At 38.9% G+C, this 15580-nt stretch overlaps 1 protein-coding gene across 4 annotated transcripts in view; it reads left to right on the forward strand.

The window, feature by feature from the left end:
• TRAPPC10 (trafficking protein particle complex subunit 10) overlaps window positions 1–15487 on the forward strand; it is a 52392-nt gene extending 36905 nt beyond the window's left edge. For 2 of the 4 annotated variants that reach the window (XM_080612604.1, XM_080612606.1), the window contains 9 exons: window positions 3168–3309; window positions 4759–4917; window positions 6050–6279; window positions 7505–7605; window positions 8521–8647; window positions 9456–9626; window positions 10920–11097; window positions 11488–11682; window positions 12622–14561. In XM_080612604.1, coding sequence (XP_080468730.1) covers window positions 3168–3309; window positions 4759–4917; window positions 6050–6279; window positions 7505–7605; window positions 8521–8647; window positions 9456–9626; window positions 10920–11097; window positions 11488–11682; window positions 12622–12860 — 1542 coding nt within the window. In that variant the 3' untranslated portion in view covers window positions 12861–14561. Of the gene's footprint in view, window positions 1–3167; window positions 3310–4758; window positions 4918–6049; window positions 6280–7504; window positions 7606–8520; window positions 8648–9455; window positions 9627–10919; window positions 11098–11487; window positions 11683–12621; window positions 14785–15352 lie in introns of those variants that run through there. The other 2 variants (XR_013956390.1, XM_080612605.1) reach the window with 2 other exon arrangements.
• The last annotated feature ends 93 nt before the right edge of the window (window positions 15488–15580 follow it).

Genomic DNA, 15580 nt, shown 5'->3' on the forward strand with positions numbered 1-15580 from the left:
ATTCCTATAGCCCCAGAAGGAGTCAGCATAAAGGAGGAGTTTGCTTTGGTAGATGAGGATTGGGTTAGGGATCAGTTAAGCAATCTGGACATCTATAAATCGATGGGTCCGGATGGAATACACCCACGGGTGCTGAGGGAGCTGGTGGAGGTCTTTGCTAGGCCACTGTCCATCATCTTTGGTAAGTCGTGGGAAACAGGAGAGGTGCCTGAGGATTGGAGGATGGTAAATGTCATGCCAGTCTATAAGAAGGGCAAGAAGGAGGACCCGGGTAATTATAGACCAGTCAGCCTTAGCTCCATCCCTGGAAAGGTGATGGAACAACTTATTCTTGACACCATCTCTAGACATATCAAGGATGAGGGGGTCATTAAGAGTAGCCAACATGGTTTTACCAAGGGGAAGTCATGTTTGACCAACCTTATAGCCTTCTATGAGGAAGTAACTAGGTGGATGGATGATAGTGGAGTGGTAGATGTGTTTTTTCTTGATTTCAGTAAGGCATTTGATACTGTCTCCCACAGCATCCTCATAGATAAGCTAAGGAAGTGTGGGCTTGATGATCAGATAGTGAGGTGGATCAAGAACTGGTTGAAAGGAAGAAGGCAGAGAGTTGTGGTCAATGGGGCAGAATGTAGCTGGAGGTCTGTGACTAGTGGAGTCCCTCAGGGGTCGGTGCTGGGACCAGTGCTGTTTAATATTTTCATCAATGACCTGGATGAGGGAACTGAATGTACCCTCAGCAAGTTCGCTGATGACACTAAACTGGCAGGAGTGGCTGACACACCAGAAGGCTGTGTTGCCATTCAGTGAGACCTGGACAGGCTGGAGAGTTGGGCGGGGAGAAACTTGATGAAATTCATCAAGGGCAAGTGTAGAGTCTTGCATCTGGGGAAGAACAACCCCATGTACCAGTACAGGTTGGGGGCTGACCTGCTGGAAAGTAGTGAAGGGGAAAGGGACCTGGGGGTCCTGGTGGATAGGAGGATGACCATGAGCCAGCAATGTGCCCTTGTGGCCAAGAAGGCCAATGGCATCCTAGGGTGCATTAGAAAGGGTGTGATTAGTAGGTCAAGAGAGGTTCTCCTCCCCCTCTACTCTGCCTTGGTGAGACCGCATCTGGAATATTGTGTCTAGTTCTGGGCCCCTCAGTTCAAGAAGGACAGGGACCTGCTGGAGAGAGTCCAGCGCAGGGCAACTAAGATGATTAAGGGAGTGGAACATCTCCCTTATGAGGAGAGGCTGAGGGAGCTGGGTCTCCTTAGCTTGGAGGAGACTGAGGGGTGACCTCATCAATGTTTACAAATATGTAAAGGGTGAGTGTCAGGATGATGTAGCTGGGTTTTTCTCAGTGATGTCCAGTGATAGGACAAGGGGTAATGGGTGTAAACTGGAGCATAAGAGGTTCCATGTGAACATCAGGAAAAACTTCTTTACTGTGAGAGTGACAGAGCACTGGAACAGGTTGCCCAGGGGGGTTGTGGAGTCTCCTACGTTGGAGATATTCAAGGCCCGGCTGGACAAGTTCCTGTGTGATGTACTCTAGGTTACCCTGCTCTTGCAGGGGGGTTGGACTAGATGATCTTTTGAGGTCCCTTCCAACCCTTGGGATTCTGTGATTCTGTAAAAGAGAGATGGATGAAAAGCTAGACGCAGCACTGCTTTAAACTTGCCTTGTTCTGCATGATTCTGGTAGCTGTTGGAGGATAGACAGCCTTATGCTTGTAACTTTTCTGTTTTCCTAACCTTACTTTCTTGAAAGAAATTTTCATGGAAAGACTGCTTGGTGTGAATCCTATTTAATTTTATACAGTTGTTCAAAGCATGACTTATCTGCTCTTAAAGGGAAAATCTGAATATGTTATAATTTTGACATAACACGCTGAAAGCTTCAGTAGATTTGAGTTCCAGTATTTACAGAATATATACTAAAAATCCATTATCACTGTAGTAGTACACTGTCACTTCTACTGGATTACATAGGCAGCTAGAGGAGAGAAACTGCTGACAACTTGTTTTCTGAATTTTCTTACAGTAACGCTTAATTGCACTGCTTCTGCAGTGAGAGGAATGACTGTGCTGCTAAGATGCAGAGGGAGTTTGGTTCTCTCTGAGGATCTTAGGCTGATGATTAGCATCATTTATACTGATAGCAATCTTCCAGGGTAATTTTTAAAGCTTTAATAGAGATCAGAAAGCATTGTCTAAATTCTTCAGACTGATTCCTATCCCATGTTGAGGTTTGAAGTATTTTTATATAAAAAAAAAAAAGTTGCTTTTCTGTTTATAAAGTATTCAAGGGTTCAAATTCAGTAACTAATGTAAAAATGCATAATACTGAATTTTAGTCAGGATTTGCTTTGTAAATAACTGTGAGATTTGAATGCTAAGTTGTTAGAGCTTTTCTCCACAACTTATCTTATTCTTTAGATGTAGTTATATCCAGCATCAATATGTATTACACTTGGTAAAATGGCACATGAAAAAAGAAAACATTTCCTGTTCCCCAGCAGTAGTAGCTAAGAGCAAATAGAATCAAGAATAAATATACTAGCAGATGTTACAGATTTGCTTTTTATGTTATCAGAAACCATCCAGAATCCTGTTATTCAGGGTAAGGGAAGAATTTGAAATTCAGTATGTATGTGTAACTTCTCTGTAAGCATTCAGACAGCGTGTGGGCTGGGGAGTGTGTGAAATTGTTAGCTTGAATTAAAAGCTGTGCTTCATAGAACATCGGATTTTATGAATGTTAGCCAAATGAGTACTTCACTGCTTGCTAAATATCATTTCAGTATTTAATAAATATAATATTTTAATGTATGTGGCATTTGGAGGGGGAGGGAAGCAACCAACAAACAAGATGAAAAGCACCTCAAAATAACAATTTGACAGCAAAACTGCTCTAGTAGTTATTCTGACTATTGGTACTTGCTACTTATGGTGTTTTTTCTTGAATTAGCACTCTAGAGCTTCTGTCTTAATGGGGTGAAAGGGGATCCTTTGTGAAAATCTTGGCACTTATTCAGAAAAGTAGTCTGTCATTTTAATTTGCGAATGCAAAGTATCTGATAAAAATGAGCTGGAAACATGCTGTTCTTTAGTAGAGGGTTTGTTCCAGAACCTTTTCCTAAATTGAAAAACTTATCCAAATGTTTTTTTCAAAGGCCAAAGAACCTGGGACATACACGCTCAGGCAACTGTGCACTTCAGTGGGAAAAGTACAGTTTGTCCTTCTTCATATTTACCCCATTGCGCAGTATGATGTATATTCTCAGGAGCCCCAGCTAAAAGTGGAACCGATGACTGGTAGGTACAGTTGCTAAGCTGGGGTTGTTTTGATGATTTCTGTTGTATTCTCATGGGACTAAAGTGTTTTCTGTCTTGAAAATTACTCAGAATTTTTTTGCCTTACTCTTAATTTTGAGTCTTAAATTCTCGCTTTTCAAATTATCCCTCAAGTATGCCCTGTCAGTGATGCCTAGTTTTCAGTAATTCCAGGGGTTAGCTCTGGAACATCTGGTGTCACGTTTGAATATGAATTTGAACATGTGTTGTCACTTAAATATCAGGTATCGTTTGAGCTGCCATACTGGGTAGAAGCGACTACTTAAATTTGCAAATGACTGAGCTCCTTATTGTTTAATTCTGCGATGCTGCAGTCTCTTTGGTATTTACAGGAAACTGGGATTGTGTATGAGAGGTGACAATACTAATTTATTAAAATTTAATACTGAATACGTCCATTGATTTCACAGAGAGGTGAGCATTACTTAGATTCATAGATTCATAGAATAGTTAGGGTTGGAAAGGACCTTAAGATCATCCAGTTCCAACCCCTCTGCCATGGGCAGGGACACCTCACACTAAACCATGTCACCCAAGGCTCTGTCCAACCTGGCCTTGAACACCACCAGGGATGGAGGAGCATTCACAACTTCCTTGAGCAACCCATTCCAGTGCCTCACCACCCTCACAGTAAAGAACTTCCTCCTTATATCCAATCTAAACTTCCCCTGTTTAAGTTTTAACCCTTTAACCCTTGTCCTGTCACTACAGTTCCTCAACAAAAATTCAAATCATTGAGCTTCATGAATAGCATCTGCACAGTAACGACATCAAATTGTTACAGAGTTTATTAAAGTTTATAAGTAGAAATGAGCAGTGATTTTGTTTTCAGGCTATTAACTGAAGCAGTTGAGTTAACATGCATTTTGTACTATCATTCTAGTTACAGTGGTTGCAGCATGTGGTGAAGGAAAGACAGGCGGATTGGCCATTAATCAGATTAGCTACCTCTATGAAATTGACGGTTGTGATTCAGATATTTGAGAGTCTGTGTACATACTGGCATTCTTGTTATGTTGATTATATAAGTACAGCATGTGGATATGACTGGCATTGTAGGTGCAAAAATATAAAGCTGTCTGCAACCTGAAGAGCTTAACAAAAAGAATAGTAAAATTCGGGATTATTGTATTTCACTGGGTTCTGTGCTGCTAAAGCTACACAGGATGTGAGCCAGCTAATCTAAGCCATCCAAGGAAGAGGGGATTTGTTCACTAAAGTTGAAAAAACTGGTTTCTTCACACCAGTGTATCTGAGCTAGGTTTAATGTGTTGCATAGCACCAAACCCCCACACTTTCAAGTTACCCAAACGTGTGTCTGGGAATATTGCTAACAAGCTTTAGCAGTGCATTGTAACCATCTGCTGGTGAGTACTGGAACCTGTTAACAATTTCTTCTTTCTTCTTCAGATAGCCTTTTGGCTGGCATTCCCCAGAAGGTGAAATTCTCAGTGACTACTGGTCACTACACCATGAAGAATGGGGACACTTTGCAGCTCAGTAATGCAGATGCCATGCCTATTCTGTACCATCCGGAGAGCAAGGCAGTGATCTATTCCAACACCAGGGGTAAGCAAGAAAGTAAAAATTAATAATCTTTAAATGGCTGAAAATTCAGTAATCCTGAAGTAAACCTGTACCTACCTTAAGGTTAAGAACACTGATGCTGTCTTTTTCAATAGTTGTTATTAAGAACAATTCTGGTGACTTGCAGCTGAATACTTCAGTGCAGGAAAGGTCTTAAACTTTGACCCTCAAAGTAGTAGTGTGAACTTTGCAGCAAACATAGCTGGACAGCTTTTACTTTCATTGGTGTAATTTGGTAGGCATGATGAAACTGCTGCCAAGGTACGTGTCATGATTTCGAAGGGAATCATGGTTATCTTTATTATGATGTGGGCTCTATCTTAACTAGACCATTTTAATTGTGAAGTAGTTCTAAGTAGGTTTTTAAGTTGAGCCTTATGTAAATAGAGCATTTCCTTTGGCCAGTGTTTCGTTTAAACAGATGACATCCCAGTTTCCTTTTTTCTGAGCGTAAGTACTCTATAGTCTTCTTAGTTGCTCAAACGCGAGCAACTTTTACATAAATGGGAAGAATAGTCTTAAAAGACTTGAAGAAATTAAGATTAAAATAGACTATGCAGAGGCACCCATGTGTAGTACTTTAAAGATAGATGATTAATGATGTGTATTTGTGTATTTTTGGTCATGCAGGTGTGTGTTCAGTAAGTTGTAAGGTTTTTTTCATTTTTTTAACATTATGAGACTAGGGAGGTGCATAACGAAAAAACTTCAGTAGGTGGTGTGATGGACTAATGTAGCTCTTCAGCCTGTTTGAAGTTTGTTATCAAATTGTCCTCTTAGTTCCTTCTTGAACATTGAAGGCTCTATTACATGGAACGTGGTGGTTACCTTCCTGCAGCTTATAAGTGTTGCTATTGGGAAGTTGTGAACAGTGGTATTTAAAATGCATATATTATAGCTCATTTGAAGAGATTACTGTGGAGTTATATAACATGGTTTCTTGTTGCTGGTTTTGCAAACGTGGAGGTCTTGCTAGGAAATGCTTATGGCACTACATATTTTTCTATGAATTTTTAGACTAATTTCATTGTGTAGGTACAGATTAAAATGAAAATTGGGAAGGGATGAATGAGTTTTAAATCTACTTACTTTTCCCCATTCTACACAACTATAGAGAAGATCTCAGAATCATCATTAAGGATTCAGTCTTCTGAAAAGATCACAAGCATCAGTTTGCCAGTGGCTCCTGCATACCATGTAATTGAATTTGAGCTAGAAGTCATGTACTTGCCATCAGCCACACAATCTGTAGTGGAGAAAGAAAATACTACCAATAAAGAAGTTCACAGAAAAAGCAAAGAGAAGCAGAAACAGGACAACTGCATGGCTACTGTTGACCAAAAAGTAAGATGTAATTTAACGGTTTTATTATGAAATGTATTTGATCACAAGGGCATACTCTTCACAAAATGGAAGTGGTGGTGATTGGGCAGGGGAGAGCTTGCACTGAACTAATTTCCCTTAAAAGATGTACATGCAAAAACTGTAGCAAGTGTTATAATTGTATAGGAAAATATAAACATAAGCAGAAATATATACTGTTTACTGCCAGCTGTTCCACTGGCTAACAATCTGAGATTTAATATTATAATGCTCAGAGTTTACATAGGATGAAGGACACTCATGTCTTTGTAAAAGGTGCTATGGTGGTCTTCAAATTCTCCCGTCTAAGTCATGGGGAAAGTATTTCTTCCACTTGCAAAGAAGCGGTATGCTGTGTTGAGGTGCTTAACACTGTAGTGCTTCAAGCTGTCACATTATTTAGTTGGAGGTAACATTTTCTCTTCATTATAATTATGACGGGGGAATAAAATAAGCAGTATGTAAAGAAGCCCTTCAGCTGGCAACAAAATGATCTTAACAAGGAGTACCAACTTTCACAGTGTTACTCCTTGTTAAAACTGACCAAGCGTGCTGCCACGTATCCTTGTGTGTGAAGAGTCAGGTAAACAGGAATAGCTATAAATCAAAATTGCTAAAATGTAATGTGACAAAAAATGTTTATTTTTTTTTTATTGTTCTGCATAGAGAAATATGTTGTTAAATGCATATGCTTTACAGTTGAAAGAATGGCAGCATTCACTTCAGGAGAAATTCTTCAGTTAAGTGTGTTGCTTTAAGTTAAATAAACATTAAATACAATTTTTAAGTATTTGGAGCTTTTATTTAATATATACAGGTATTATCAAGACATTTCAATAATGGATCTAATAGCAATTTCTTTGATACTGACCTTTTATCAGATCATTGTATTAAAATGCTAAGTATTTTTAGTGTCCTTTCTTCTATTCCCCTTCCTTTATTTCTAGTCTTCAGAACTGGGTACGTCAGTTTCCACGGGAAAAGTTTCTTTGAGATTTTAAAATCTGCACAGAGGAAAACAAAACCCTAATATTTTGTGAGATTCGTTTTTGACATACTGATTTTTATTTTTTTTTTGCCTTCTCCTTCTGGATGCATTAGCTGTAGACACTCACTGAGAAAAGTTTTGCTTAGAAATGAGAAGAAAGGCAAAATCATTATGCCAAAGACCATTACAAATAAGAACTTTGTTCTCTCTTTCCTTTAGGTAACCATTGATTGTCCTTGGTCGATTTACTCCACTATTATTGCATTAACATTCTGCATACCTTTTAATGCCAAGCATTCCTTATTGTCAGCTGGCAAACGGTAATGTACTCATTAAATATTTATTGTTTCTTTGTTCCTACAAAATATAGAGCTGGAGTTTCATAAGTAATATTTATAGCAGCCTTTATGTTTTTTTTTTTTTTTTTTTTTTTTTTTACTGGGCTTGTGTTGTACAGCTTCCCATTGAAAGCTTGTGCATTTCCGCCAGTGTCCTTTCACAACAATAAAACCAATTTGTGGTTTCAGCTATTGTGGAAATAAGACCACAAGATAAACCAAGCTAGCCTGTTTCTGTGTAGTTAAACTAAGCTAGCCTGTTTCTGTGTAGTTCTTCATAGAATCATAGAATGGTTTGGGTTGGAAAGAACCTTAAGATTGTCTAGTTCCAACTCCCTTGCCATTGGCAGGAACACCTCACCCTAGAACATGTCACCCAAGGCCCTGTCCAAACTGTCCTTGAACACTGCCAGACATGGAGGATTCACCACCTCTCTGGGCAACCTGTTCCAGCACCTCACCACCCTCACAGTAAAGAACTTCTTCCTTATATCTAACTTGAACTTCCTCTATTTAAATCCGTTACCCCTTGTCCCATCACTACAGTCCCTAATGAAGAGTCCCTCTCCGGCATCCTTGTAGGCTCCCTTCAGATACTGGAAGGCTGCTATGAGGTCTCCCCACAGCCTTTTCCTCTCCAGGCTGAACAACCCCAACTTTCTTAGACTGTCTTCATCCAGGCAGTACTCCAGCCCCCTCATCATCCTCATGGCACTCTGTTGTTTGGTTTACAGCCTTGTTTCTGTAGACTCGGAAGCATTGAGGAAAAGATTGAAATAAATAAACCTCCCATTCTGTTCTTGCTTGAGCTGTGTACTTTGAAAACAATTCATGGACATGTACTCTTTTAGTATAACTATCCAACTTTTGTTGAACAAACTGTGTCATGTTTTTCAGGAAATACGTGCAAGTCTGTGTACAGAATTTGTCAGACCTTTCTTTCCAGCTTTCAGACAACAGCCTGAAAAATTCTGCTGACTGTACAGATTTGCAGCTGGTACCTCTGAACCCTGAATCTCAACAGGTAAAAGATTCACTTGGTGGTTTATGAGCTTATTGGCAGAACAGCTAGATGAAAGTTCTTGTTACAACTTATACACATAGATTTTGTAGTAAGTAAGGCTGGATAGCTGATGTTAGGTCAGACCTTTGTAGTCCTCTGATTCTTAAAGATGCTTTAGAAGGCATTTACACCTGTAGATCTCAGACTAAATTCTAAAAGTTGCAAAGATTATTAGGTAAATTTTCAAACTTGGTCATTTTCCTCATGCAAAGTACTACATACTTGCTTGAACAACAGCTATACAAATGTAGTATCACTAATATCACTGTTAACATTTAATTTGTTCATCTTACAGCTACAGTTTGTCATGAGGTTTTAGGAAAATAAGATCAGGTAGAGACTGTTTTCCAAGTAAATACAGCTGTAAACTAGTTAAGTTGCAAAACAGTCCCCGTGATGTTTCTTTCAGTCTGAACATGGTATTAAATTGATTGTTCTTGGTGCCTAGGAAAACTATACACAAACATTATTAATCGGGCTTTTGAATAAAATATTTTTCACACATACTTGATTTGTGAACTAGTCCCTTTTGAAACATTCATTCTGACAGTGAAATGTATCCCTTTTAATTAGGCGTGCCTTGTTAAAAAAGAAAAACAAAAAAACATTATTTTGGTTGTATATTTTCCTTAATGATTTATTTAACACCAAACAAGTAATTTGTTTTTATAAACAGTATTAATGGCAGAACAGACAAACTTATGTATGTGCATTTCCACTCGTTTCTCAGAGGAAGGAAGGAGCTAATACTAAAAACATTCTCTTTCAGGTCATACACAGTAAGCAATCGATATTCTTTGTATGGGAATTGAGGTGGACAAAAGAGCTTCCTCTCTCCTTGCAGTGCCTGTTTTCAGTCAGCTTTTGTCCAGCTACCTCTGAAGAACAGTCTATTACCCTGAAGCCGTTCACTTATGAATTCCAAGTGGAAAATTTTTTTGTAAGTACTCTCCTAAGGATAGCATATGTTAAGTGAATATGGTTTCCTAATATGTGGAAAGGGAAATTCATGAGATACATTAAAACCACTTCTGTTTACCTAATGACATTGCTACTGACACTGAATCATTGCAAAGCCAGGTTGTTAAACAGCAGAACTGAAGCTTGATATGCTATGGTGGAATTATATAGTTGCCACTGGACTGTGGGGAGGAAGCCCAAGTACTTGTACAAGTGTACTTATGTTGTTCCATTTTTTATTGTGTTTTTACCTTCTTGGGCTTGTGCCATGGGGACTGTACATAGATTACTGAGCTGCTTTTTTCCCTGCAGGTTTAAGACTGTGCTCTCCAAAGCAAATTGCAATTTCCAAAAAATCTTTGCTATTAAAAGCATTCTAGTTGTTTTTTCAGTGCTTGAGATGAGCTCCCCTAATGAAATATTTAGTGTTTTCTAGGCCATTATCTTAAATGTTTCTTCTTTCCCTTTATGGACAAACTTTTTATTCCTTTAATCAGCTAGGAAGATTATAGACTAGATAGAATCTCTTTAATACAAAATTATATCAACATCATTTAATCTCATCTCTTAATTCAGTCTTGTGCTACCCTTTGTGATGCTTGGGTAAAAAGTAGCAACATGAGAAGATTCTCATTTGGTCAAATCCTTTTGTCTGTTTGCCTATTACAAACTGGCATTGAGCAATATTTTGGGTTGGTTGTGGGGTTTTTTTACCTACTGGCACATAACTAGCATTTGGTGGCACCTGTATCAGCATCTTTCTGGAGTTATAAAGAGAACTAACTGTGCTAAACAGTGTGGAGGCCTGGTAGAAATTTAATTTTCATAGTAATTAAAAATTAGCTCTTTGATAATGTGGGAACCATTATTCTGGGGACAGTGATGGTAAGAGTGATGAAGCAGTTCTGTATTAATCAGAATTTGAGTATGTGTCTGGGAAGTGAGGAGCCAAGAAACATTTTTAATACTATTCTGTTTAAATAGTAAGATTATTGGCCATTTAGGAGCATTGAAAGGCTGAGTTAAAGCACAGAACTGGAGGGGAAAATGGTGTGCTTGCTGCTGGTATCAGAAATAGATTGAATCAAATTCAGCTTGATTATTTTCTCAAACTGAGGAAGATAACAAAGTGAGCATTGCTTACAACTGAATTTAGCACTAAAAATGTTTAATAGGATGTGTAAGTTTGTCCTGTGTCAATTGTCCAGTTCAGTTTAAACACAAATAAACCACCTCTTTTTTCTTGATAAGAGCACTGTTTTCTTCCTGACAGACAATGTATCATGTGAAAACTGAAATTTTCCCACCACTGGGGGCAGAGTATTGTAAAACAGGCTCACTCTGCTCTTTAGAGGTGTCAATCACCCGACTTGTTGACCTCTCAGAAGTTGACAGAGATGAAGCATTAACAGAATCAGATGGATATTGCACAACAAAACTGATGTATGAGGGTAAGAATATTTTTCTTTAGTATATTGACAAAATTCCCCAATAGTTTCGTCTTGATAATGATATCTGCCAGGCTTTCTATGGCATGTATTCTTGTATTGTGAATATGGCTGCTGAGCAATATTCATTTTGCTAGACTGAGAACGTTTTATTTTTCATCATTAATCTGTCCTCAAGTAGAATATCCATCCAGTCTGAACTGCTAGAGGCCCAACTATGCTACCTTTTGTGTAGGGCTGTTTTTAATTACCTTGCACAGCTTTGCACGCATAAAAGCAGATGAGCTTTTAGATATTGCTAAAATACTAATTTTAAAAGTGCTCTAAAACTGTACTGAGTGTTCTTCATTTTTCAGAAAAGATCTTTATAGTGTTTGCTCTTTATTCTTGCAGTTGTTGACAACAGTAGTAACTGGGCAGTCTGCGGAAAAAGTTCTGGTGTGATATCAATGCCTGTAGCAGCTCAAGCAACTCACAAAGTCCACATGGAAGTGATGCCGCTGTTTGCTGGATACCTACCTTTTCCTGATGTCAGATTATTTAAATACCTCCCTCACCATTCTGCTCATTCCACACAACTTGATGCTGGTAAAGCTGCCTTAACTACATGGCTACTTACAGAAATTATTCTGCTTCTCTTATGTTCTTGTGTAAAGAGAGAAGCAAGGCCAGGAAGTACATTGACACTTATAGGTGTCTTTGCTATTTAACTTACGCACAGTTCTAACTTGAAACTTACAAAATGTTGCTCTAACTGAAACTTTGAATTTGGGTTGCAGCCGTATTCCTCTGTGAGGAGGAATAATAATGTGTTTTCTTGTACTTAAAATATTACTGTGCAAATTAGTTGCCAGTAGATTTATAATGAAGTGAAAAATATTTGATAACCCTCTAATTCTGTGGTTTTGTTGTCTGTAAACTGCACATCTACTGGGTCTTCATTAGCTTTTTAGAATTAGAATTTTTTCCCAGTTTTTGAAAGGATTAGATGTTCAAGGCCAGGTTGGATAGAGCTTTGAGCAACCTGGTGTAGCAGGAGGTGGCCCTGCTCATGGCAGGGGGGTTGGAACTGGGTGATCTTTAAGATCCCTTCCAACCTAAACCATTCTATGATTCTGTGAAATAGAAGAACTGTTGAAAATTTGTGGCATATAAACCATATTAGATGAAGAGGTTAAATTGCCACAGCCACCTAGTTCCTTTATCTATACTGCTGAGTAATGCCAGAGCTGTAGTTGAGAATTCACTCCTACAAACAGCTTAGCATTTGTCAGCAGATCTCCAGGAACTCTGTGCACCCTTCTAGCCTGTGACAAATGTGAGGTAATGCTACTTAAATTCTCCTTAGAAATCAATATAATTCACTCTGTTACCTCCATTGCTGGTCAAAAGTGTGCACAGACTATTAACATCAGCAGAAATGACTAGTAACTGCTAACATGTGGCAAGCTGACTGTGCATCTGAGCTCTGATTAAAGTTGTTTAACCACTCCATGGAATAAAACTGCAGGTTTTTGTTTTAAACAGACAGCTGGATTGAAAATGATAACCTCTCTGTGGACAAGAATGTGGATGATCAAGCTGACAGCAGCAGCATCAGGAGCAGAGGTAGCTTGCATTCTGCAGCTAGTGGGGAACACAAAGGTTTGCCAATGCCCCGTCTGCAATCCTTCTCATCTGGTCAGGTATTCAACTGCAGCATGGGTATGCAAATACTTGTCATTCCCAGCAAGGACGACCATGTTCTGGAAGTCAATGTCACATGACAACTCTCTATGAAAACATGGAAAACAAAACCGATTAGAAACTGGATATGAAAGCACTTTAAAGGATTATGACCCCGATTAGTCTTTGTTGTAATGCTCTTAACTCTAAGGAGATCTGTGGCACTCAACATGTACTGGCCATGGAAGCACCAGACAATTGTATCAATTTAAATGTACAGTGAAGCTTGTGTCAGCTAGTTTATATCGCCACTTTAGTAGGTTTTGTGTGAGCTATTGGGTTTTCTCCCTTCAGTCACATCCTGCTTCACAACACAGGGCAACAAAAGCAAAAAATCCAAATATTTGGACCACTTCTTTATTTTTTTGACTGGTAGCTGAGAGGTTCGTTTCACGCTTCCTACATATTTTAGAATTTAGAGTTGGACAATGTAATTACCCAAATCTTGGATTTTGATTTTAGTAATTTACAAGCTTTTCCACATGTGCCAGAAACACAACAAAGCGTACAACAGCACATTCCCTGGTGTAGTAGTTGTTTTTCTGTTTGTTTTTTGTTTGTTTCATCACTGTTAATTCCTGCCATTGCAATTTTTTATTAAACTTCCATCATTTGCATACTTAGATGCATGGAAGAGCTACTGCTATAAACAACTGAACAAAATTCCTTCATTTTTTGAGGTTTTCTCCTTCACAGAGTAGACACTGTGATGTCACATATTATATGATTTTTTTGGGGGTGGGGGTTGGGTCATCCTCTTGCATAGTTCTTACCAAAGAAAGATATTGATAGAATTTAATAATAAGTTATTTGGCTTATTGAGTTCCCAGATTAATTTCTTTTATTACCATTTCTAAGTGGCTTGGTTTGCTGCCTCAATTTTTAAATTGGGGCAAAATTTCAGTATGATGCGATACTTGAACAGTCAACCTTTCATCATAAAGGAGTAGTGTAATTATTACTGATTAGAGGCCAGACTTCCACATTCGTGATGGAAGAAAGAGGTTGGTTTGCTATAGGAAAGCTTGCAGATGTAGAATAATTATGAAGCAAAGTTAAAACATGTAACTTAAAGAATTTCATTATTTATATCTGAAATGTAAATACAAAAAATGTAAAAATAATTAAAAAAAAGTGTAATTTTTGTGAATGTTGCAAATCCACCTGTGACTGGAAAAATTACAACTCCTGATGTCCTGCTTCTGATATTGAAACTTGTGCATTTAATGTGAGAATGACCTTTTCTACTTGCAGATCTATAATGGTGCGTTGTCAACAGACTCCACAGAGGAAAACTGTCCCATATCAAATACTTGTTAGTAAAACTAAAGTGAGGAACTGGTCATTAGAAAAGTTAATTGTTGGTGGTTTCGGGTTTGTTTTTTTTTTTTTTTTTTCCTCTAAACTCAGGTTCTGCAAAATTATAAAGGGAAAGAAAAAACCAAACGATCTTTCCCAGAAGAATAGCAATTAAGTTGAAAAATGAATAGACACCCTGCACTGGTCAAACCTTTTTTTTTTTAATTATTATTAATTTTTGTTTTTAAAAAAGTATGTCTAAATAGATGTATAAAGTAGACCTACTAGCTAAAACTGTCATGCATCTTCTTTCTGTGAAGGAATGCCCAATCTCTGTGGAAACCATACCATTTTATTCTGGATAAAACCCAAAGCATCATTTAGTGTGAATGACTGCTGGGATTCTTTGACTGGAAAAGGTAACAAGTTAGTGACTTTGACACTGCAGGTATTATAATTAATTCCATTTTCATGGTTTGCTATTAAATCATTTTTCACATTGTTCTGTAATATACTGTTAGATCGAACACATTGTACTAAGATTGTTTAATGAAATTGTAAGCGTTACAGTTCTAAATATACATGTTTTAAAAAGAAATCAACTTCTCTGCTGCTGTGACTTCTGTTGAACTTCTAAGGAGTGATTGCTTCATCTGTTTTAGCCAAAGCTACTTTAACAGGAGAATGTTTTCTAAGCTTAACTGAGGGGCTGTATTTAGAACAGCACTTTAAAGCATGCGCTCCAGCTGTCTGACAGTGGTTGCCACTCTGAGAAGGAGCTGCCCAGCACCCACAGGGCCCCCTTCAGCGCTGCCCCTTTTGAAAACACGGAATTAATGAGGTTGGAAAAGACCTTTAAGGTGCCAAGTGCACTACTAACCCATGTCACTAAGGGCCTCATCTGTATGGTTTCTGAACACTTCAGGGACAGTGATTCTACCATTTGCCTTGGCAGTCTGTGCCAATACTTGATTACCGTTTCGGTGAAGATATTTTTCCCAATCTAAGCCTCCCCTGGCACAGCTTGAGGCCACTTCCTCTTGTCCTATCACTTCTTACTTGGGAGAAGAGACCTACCCCCACCTCAGTACAACCTCCTTTCAGGTAGTTGTAGAGTGATAACGTTCCCCTTGAGCCCTCTCCAGAGTAACCAACCCCAGTTCCCTCAGCCGTTGCCTATCACACTTGTGCTCCAGGACCTTCGCCCAGAAGGGCCTTCACTTTTACGTTCCAGGCAGCTCCGCCTCCACTGGGGAACCTCACACACAGGCACATCCCGCCGCTCCCCGTTCCTACTCCCGCTCCTCCTCCCCTGGATCCCTTCACGGTCGGTAGTCACGGGCTCAACAGCGGTACCCTGAAGGAAACTGAGAGCGACTGACCTGAAACGCGACCCTGGCGGCAAAGGCCAGGTGACGGCATGGGCTATGCCAATGCGTAGGGGGGCAGACCAAAAGCTATC

The sequence above is a fragment of the Psittacula echo genome (genome assembly GCF_963264785.1).
Source record: "Psittacula echo genome assembly, chromosome: 3".
Lineage (NCBI taxonomy): Eukaryota > Metazoa > Chordata > Aves > Psittaciformes > Psittacidae > Psittacula > Psittacula echo.